We start from the raw sequence: 8,398 nt of genomic DNA, 5'->3' as shown, positions 1-8,398 counted from the left end.
GTAAAGTCATTTACGAATAACATAATTTGCTTCATGAGTGCAATTACATTGAATCTGGAGAGTGCTCTACACATGCTTCTCTATTATCATTTGGCGTTATCACTATCTACCTTATTATTTTATTTTTCAACTAATATGATTCTTGTACAGACATCCATTTATACTCATTGTACTACCGTCGCCATACACACTGTTTTTGGTCACGATAACAGCAAAACTCAAATCTCAGATAAAAAAATTTACCATTCATTGTCCTTCAGTATAATTTCATTGTGCCTTATCCCTTATCGACATTCGCTATCGACTTTTGATATCTAATTAAGCTAAGTGGACCGTTCGTCCTCCCTTCGAGTTTTCTGTTTGTTGTATTTCAGTGTCTTCGTGATATTTGTACAACGACTTTTTCAGGTCTATACGCTTCAGAATGCAACCTTTTTTTTTCCAAACAAATCTTTTTGGCTGATGGGAACTGCTTTTCTGACTGTCCTTCCATTTCTCAGCAAGATTTGTAAACTCCACAGAAGATCTTTGATCGCACTGGAGGACACTGCACTGCGAAGTACAAATATCATTGTGAAAGGTTCACAGGTCTCCGCCCAATCCATTTCTCTAGAAGCTGAATCCATGTGATTCGTAGCTATGCCCTACCAAAAGTGATATCCATGCACACTTCCCGAAAGAGCTAAAAGCTTCAGCTTGTCGCTTGCTCCCATCCACACTTTACAGCATAAGGCAGGTGTGCCCGAAGCTTCAGCCTGTCGCTTGCTCCCATCCACACTTCACAGTATAGGCAGGTGTGCCCCGATTACCACAACTGGCAGCGAACTGCCTGCTAAAGGCAAGATTCAAGCTACCACCTGGCACTCAGTTTTCACGCGTCAGAATAATCATCGTGGCGTGTGCTGCCCTACAGAATAAAAAAGAAAATCATAGTGGTTCAGATTCAACGTTAAACCGTAAGTCTTCTTATAACTGAATGTTTTTCAATTTAACTAGTGGTTGATGACACTATTACGTTTACGACTCTTCTATGTGCGAAAGTTGCTCAAGAGTTTTGCGTAAGTTTTTTCTTTAAAACTGATACTGCCCCGAGGTGCTCCACGTTTTTGTAGCAAAACTAACTGACCCGTTATTTATCAACGCCTACAGTCTGGCTGCTAAAACACAACCAGTTCCTACTGCTATCGTTTCGCTGCCTGTCTTCTGCAGCCTACCATCGATTTCTCATCGATAGCTTTCCGTCACGTGTCGCCAGAGCCGTTAACATATCAGCGGCGAATATGCTCCTGTTTAGAAAATTTTGAAAAGTGGGGTACCAGCTACCTCATCCCACCTTTCTCAGCATCTTTAAAAATTCTCCCAAAAATTTAGCACAGAAATATATTCACGTTCTTTTTAACAACTCATCTCTGACTCCCGCCCAGCTGTTAACTAGCTCACAGCCACAAGTCTATCGCCATAAGTCGCTCATACCCATCCAATCCCATTTGGCGATTCTCACTCACTCATTTTGTCCAACTCATTCTCGTTATCTCTTCGTGTCTCTTGAGCTATCACTCTCTCCTGTCTCTTAGCCACGTCTCCTTCGTTCTGTCCTACTATTATTACAGTCTCCTCTCACTGTCACTATCTGCCTCTTGCTCTACTGCCTTTGTCTCATTTCTTCCCACTGCTGCTCTTCTCACAGTCATTATCAGTGTCTTCCTAATTGCCATTGTCATAGACTCTGCCTCTCATTATCACTGGCTCTCAGTCACTTTCAGTTTCTCCTCTTTATTCATCTCCTAGTGGCTCTGTCTCCTTCACTCTTTTCCTAGCAATGTTCAGTCACTGTCAAATATGTTCCACTCACATTGTGTCCCTCTCTTTCTCTCACACTGCCAATGTCTCCTATGCTTTTTCTATACCACAACCACTGTCTACTATCTTCCAGCATTGTTTACTTTCCTGTATCTTTCCCACCACCATTGTCTCCTCCTCTCTAAGCGCAAAAAGGGGAAATAAGTTTGCATGCCAAAATGTCTAGAAATTTTTTTAAAGGTGATGAGGAATGTAGAATGAGGCAGCTGATACCCCACTTTTTAGTCAGAGTCTTTTAATTAAACAGGAACATATTCGCCTCTTTGTGCGCTTGTAGGACAATTTTTTCGCTGTTAGCGCCATCTTCCTGCTGCAGCACGGTATGTCATTTTTATGAAAAGAACTTTATGGGTCAGTAAAATTTTGATAGTTAACTTTCGTGGAACTCAAATAACGCAAATGTAAATTCACACCTTAGACAGAATTTTACGTGCACATAAATTTTTGACCCGCCAGTTTAGCCGAGAGCGCTAATGCACTGCTTTCTGAACTCGGGTAGGCGCTTGGGCCCCGGTTCAAAACCGGATCAAATCCACCCGAAAGACTATCGACGAGGGCCGGAGTGCTGGTCAGCCTGAATGTGGTTTTTAGGCGGTTTTCCCCATCTCACTAGATGAATACCGGGCTGGTCCCCACCTCCCGCCTCAGTTTCACGACTCACAGACATCTGAACACTTTCGCACTATTCCATGGCTTACACTAGACGCAGACAGCTGGGGTACACTAATTCCGTCCTGCGGGTGGCGACAGGAAGGGCATCCGGCCACACTCTGACATTAACAACGCCAAATCCATAGTAACAAGGCCGACCCTGAGCTGAAAGTGGGACAAGGGCACATGGAAATCATGATGATAATAAATTTTGCACGTGCTTCAGTACTACAACATGGGGTTCTAAGAGCCCCTCTGATGATAAAGGAGACAGTTCACAGCATATTTCGTTGTGCTACATCCGTTTATAATCTACGTTTTCGCAATAACATCGGACGTTACGTGCGTATTCCTCGTGTACTAGTAGGGTAAATCTGAACTTCTGTATCTCGGAAACGAATAAAGATATTAAGAAAATTTTCGTTGTTGTTCGAGATAGGGATCTTAGGAATATATCATAAGAAATACAGCCCTTTTCTGTGCGTAGACGTGGTGTTTCTCAATAACGAATAAAGATATTTGAACGTGAGGAGATAGACGACTAGAGAACATTTGTTTAAAATTTGAGCAGTTTGTTTCGGTTAGTTACTGGTACTTAGGTTTATACCGATAACGGTACAAAAATGGTGCAAAAAGCTTATTTTCGGCTTTTCCCAGTAACCGCCCATGAACGAAATGATGCCCTCATAAACCCCTAAGACGCACCGTAGACTACATATAATGCAAAAAGGACCAACGGGTCTCTTCGTTTGTCTAATCTGGAGAAAGTGTGTAATATTCGAATTCTAACCCTTTACTTAAGATAGTTACAGTAATACGACCTTTCTGTTGGGTATTGTGATGGTCCCTAGCCCAAGGGCTATCCAAAACACTTGGCCCTACCATTCTATTACCAATATAATCCGATGTATAAGCCCTGGAAAATCCCCGTTTTTATGCGCGGCTTTTAGGAACATGCGTACCTATTGTACAAAAATGTATTCTGCTCTGTTTTTTTAAGTCAACACGCCAACGAGAGACAGCTAACACCGGAGTCCGTAGTGTTAGACGTACCATGTGAGGTGGTGAGCTGGGTGATGGGCTCCAATAACAACTAAATAACTTAGCTTAAGAGTATGAGAATACAATTGATTTTTTTTTTTTTTAAAAAACATCAGTTACATTCTTGATGACGACAGGATGTGAGGCAGACGTCGCTCTCATATCCTCGTCTTCAGATTAAGTTCTCCGGAACACAAAGCAAGCTGTCTGACCACCCTTGTACTTTCCATGTGTGAGAGGCAAGAAGTTTTCCTGTTCTGTCTCAGTGTTATCTTTGAACTTCTTTAAGCTTAGGACATAGAGTGTTTTCATGACTTTAATCTAAATATTCCAATTACGTACTGCATTAGCTTATTATTACCAACACTAACAATCATATTGTTATTTAATTTTTAATGTGTTGCCTTGGAAAGAATGTGTTTACGCGACATTCTCGTCACTGTCACAATACATTTCCGATCTTCATGCAGCAATGTTGTGGAAAGCCTTCTGCACGGTCTGCAAAGAATTAAAAAAATCTAGTCACAGTACTGAAATTAAATGCTAAGCCAAATAAGTTAGCTAAATTTACGCTGTATGACATCCTGCACCTTCAACAAAGAAGTTTCAAAACTTATTTTGTTCTCAGAAATGACTAGAAAGTAACGACAATAACATAATGAACGTGAACTCACTCTGTAAGTCCTCGTGCTTTCGTAGCCGATGTCAGTCTCTCAGCCTTTCGTAGCTGATGTCATTCAAGGTTAAATGTTCTAGGATGGTAACTAAGTCATCTTCAATTTCTTCTACACGATCCACCTTCTAATAATTGTGAACACCAAAAGATTCTGAAGAAGCAGAGGGGTCGGACCGTCAATCGTGTGGAGGAAATTCAAGATCACATGACCTAACATACTAGAATATTTAACCTTCAGTCAGTAAACTTACTTTATTATATCTCTAAACTACCTAATACAAAAAAGGAATAAAATAACTTAAATATATCGTCATTTAAAAGTAACTTTCTGACTAGCGGTGTACTTACCCCGACCGTGACAGTTTCTGACTCGACACCGACCCAGAACTCAGGGAAGGTCTTCACGAAAGACGCTCTGCAACAGAAGTAAATCAGCGTTAGAAACTAGCTCGTTAGTCATGCTGTGGTGATGTGCTATTAGCTTTGCTACCCACACCAGAGCGCGAAAAGCAGTCAACAGAATGCACTGCCTCAAAAGTATTGCTTCTCTTTTACAGTGCATATCTCAGTGTTACTGAAGTAGAGATATTTATTTTCCACTCATAAGTGTACTAAGCCCGTTTAGTTAAGAAATAACAAACGCGTATTATATTTGTCAATATGTTAAGTATTATCTGCATACAGATTTCCTGATGAACCTGTAAGACTCCCGACAAGTTTCCATTCAACTTTGAACTATTAACATGGTTCGAAAGTATGATAAAAATTTTGTAAACTAAGTGCGCTGATCGTCTCATTCTGATTTGACACAGCGCATGGAATTTAAGATAAATTTTATCCTTATGTAGAGAATAGTGTGTGTCTGAACTATTACTACCGTTACTTCATTTCTTAATTTCAAACTAATTAGTTCGCAGCGTAATACATCATATGAAATTTCCTCGACGTGTGCTTAATAGGCTTTTTAAAATCACAGATATCGCAAAGGAAATTATTTGAAACAGAGAAGTGGCTCTGAGAACAATGAAATAGAATAATACTGCCTCAGTATACACTTGAAAATAAAAACAAACAAAAAAACAACAACAAAAACATGTTCAGAGAGAAATCATAGCAGATTTTCAGCGGTATAGATGAAGGAGATGGGCAAAGTCGTAGATAGGGAACCATCTCAAAATTCACTAACAATGGAGACAGTATAGGAAGCCGAAATCATGTGCACTCTTTTAGGACTTCCACGCCTCGAACTGTTTCGTCGACTTAATACCACATACTGAAGAAAATTCGTCGTAAAATTATTTGGTGGACTCTCACATTCACAAACGACTGGATTCTTTTCAGTTTTGTACTGTATTGTACCCATCATTTTGCACGACAATGCGCGGGCGCATACAGCGCAAGCTGTGGCTATTCTGCTAGGTCGATGAGACTGGGAAGTACTGTACTCCCCGGACTTAAGTCCTTGAGACTTTGATTTGATTCCGAAGATGAAGGAACCACTTCGTAGCATTCGCTTCAGAACGGTTCCAAAGATTCGACAGGCGGTAGACTGTTCCTTTCGCACCATCACCAGAACAGGCTCTGCTAACGGTATACTATGCCTTCCACATCACTGGCAACGGGTTCTATACAACGCTGGTGGCTACTTTGAAGGACAGTAACAGGCGCAGGCATGTACCTCTTTTGTATCGGTTGTGAATAAATAGCTACTACTACTTAAGTTCCAAGCCTCTAACTAACATCTTGTGAGCATGTCCAGTGAGGTGGTTTACCCAGAAAGTACGGTAAAAGCTTGTTTAGCATGGAGAACGTCTTGGAGAACTATCTCTGAGAAGTGCTGAGAGTAATCCTGAGTTCCCTGTTGTGGTCTACAAACAGACTGGAAGCAATTGCGGCGCTGTATCGGTTTGTTGGAGGTCACTACATAGCGAACAGCTGTGAAGAGTTGGAAGCTACAGGGAAAAAGGACAACATAAAATGAAACGGAAAAGCGGCTTGCAGAATGTTACACCCGCCAGAACTGCGTAAAAGACGACAGCTAGGGAATCGGCGTTGAGGTAATATATTTTTTAAATCGGCAACGTAAAACCTTTTCTGTGGTCCATTGTTAAAAGAAGCAGAGAAATGCGGTAAGAAATTCCTGGACATCGGCCAGAGGAAGGCCACGAAAATCCGCGTCTGTGCCAGCATTCGACGAGAATCTGAGAATCTCCACGAGGACTCTCAGATTAAAGACGGCTGGCAAATGGTATGCGGTGACAGCAGTAACACAGCGTAAACAATAAACGGGAAATGTGGGGAACAAAGAACTTTACATTTTTGAATGAGGTTTCTTCCGGCTACTGTACTACCTGCCGTTCCAGGGAGCGTTTATTAGCTGCACCGTAGGGACAGTAAAAACGGTAGTTAGTCCACCATGAAACTTTGCTGCATACCCGTACTAATTTGCGATGGACATCGTTGAGACAGGTTTTTAATTCATTTCTTTATTATTATCATTATTATTATTATTTAATGACGAAGTAGAATTTTGAGGAAACTTTTTGAAAAGAAACAGTTAGTTCATAATAATCCCAGTTCATCTACGTCGCAAGCAGTAGTTAAGGGGGCGGCATATTCAGTCCAGTCGCTTCTGCAGCGTACTGAAAGTCTCACCTGAAAACGATGACGTCGTTAATGTCTGGCGCCACCCACTCGACATCCAGTTCCTCGGTGTCTTCACTCGAAACGTATTCCAAGGCGTTCTGAAAGCAGACAGTTACGTAATTACGCTTATTCGCTGATTATATAAAAGGCGGCGCAGTGTTTCTCGTCACCAAATATGTTTGACGTACTGAACGAATCTAAATCATTGTTTTTAAATTCTGCAGTTTTTGATTGAGCGATCATAAATTTTCACTCATAACTGAACTAGCGAAAGTTATATAACGTAATGGTTTTCGTTCTTCAAAGTGATAATTTTGTGTCTCACAGATATATTTGATAAGAAATATTTGTTTGCACATAATTCAGTAGAAATGCTTCCTGTTATGTAATACATACTTATGTACAACTTGTGGAAAATAACTCAAAATATTGAAGATTAATTATTTCCGTTTCTGAAGCACAGATGGTATAAGTGTTGAATATATAGATTGCTGAAAAGATATTGCTGTATTACTATGTATGTCTGTAATTTTCAATTGACGTGTTCTTATTTTTACAAACAGCTCTGCTGCACCGCGATCCAATTCTTCGCTTAGTTTGTATTTTACACTGAAGTTACAGAGTTACAGTTTCCCATTGGATTAGATGAAAACACCACTAATCTGTCTCCGGCTCTCAAGTATCGTGGATCTTGTATTGTCATAGATGTGAAGTTACAACCAGATTCTAAATTCTTGCTTTGTCATTACTATAACAATTTCCTGTATCAATATCATTTATATCACGTTTGATGTTGCACGAACAAAACTAAATCTTACTTAGTATATGGAAAAAATAAATTATCATGTATGATTTTTAACGCAAAATCATTGGCGTAGCACCTGGTCAAGTAATAATTATGTGAATCAGGAGCGTAACTAACTTCTTTGAGCTTCCGGAGACTGCAAGAACTTCTATTTTACAGCCACTTGAGATGCAAGCGTGTTACATTCGCTTGATAATTAATGAAGCGTATTTCTTATTGGGTCTCAAGAGGCTGTACAGACCTTGTTGTGCGCATTCCCATACCAGGAAATTACTTGTAAAACGTTATTTAAATAAATAGTTAATAATTTACAATTAGAATGTCCGAGAGAATTTTTCACTGAAATAACGCTGTTTTGAGGGCGGGAGAGGGGTGGGAGGAGGCAGCGCATGTTCTACTCAGTAAGTAAGTAAGCAAGCGTGTATGAAAATTTACGGAGACACCAAAGGGCGTCTTACGGAGCGTTTTAAGGCATCGATATCTCACTGACATCCCTCCATTCCCTCAGAAAACCACAGAGGTGAAGTCCCCCAAACGCGAAGGACGGAGAACTCGCGTAAATGATAACGATAACTCCGCCAAGACTAGAGGACCCGTCTTGCGGGAAAGCGTATATATATATATATATATATATATATATATATATATATATATATATGTGTGTGTGTGTGTGTGTGTGTGTGTGTGTGTGTGTGAGTGAGTGTAGCTACATGTCACAA

At 40.4% G+C, this 8,398-nt stretch overlaps 1 protein-coding gene across 1 annotated transcript in view; it reads right to left on the bottom strand.

Annotated features, from left to right (window-relative positions):
• Window positions 1-3,684: 3,684 nt before the first annotated feature.
• The window catches only part of LOC124613422 (putative defense protein), a 72,566-nt gene continuing 67,852 nt past the window's right edge, over window positions 3,685-8,398 (bottom strand). The window contains exons 7-9 of the mRNA XM_047142125.1: window positions 6,884-6,972; window positions 4,577-4,643; window positions 3,685-4,050 (exon numbers count right to left, since the gene is read on the bottom strand). Coding sequence (XP_046998081.1) covers window positions 4,015-4,050; window positions 4,577-4,643; window positions 6,884-6,972 — 192 coding nt within the window. The 3' untranslated portion in view covers window positions 3,685-4,014. The remainder of the gene's footprint in view (window positions 4,051-4,576; window positions 4,644-6,883; window positions 6,973-8,398) is intronic.

The sequence above is a fragment of the Schistocerca americana genome, chromosome 4 (assembly GCF_021461395.2).
Source record: "Schistocerca americana isolate TAMUIC-IGC-003095 chromosome 4, iqSchAmer2.1, whole genome shotgun sequence".
Taxonomy (NCBI): domain Eukaryota; kingdom Metazoa; phylum Arthropoda; class Insecta; order Orthoptera; family Acrididae; genus Schistocerca; species Schistocerca americana.
The sequence above is the reverse complement of the archived record's forward strand: the minus strand, read 5'-3'. Positions and strand labels throughout refer to the sequence as shown.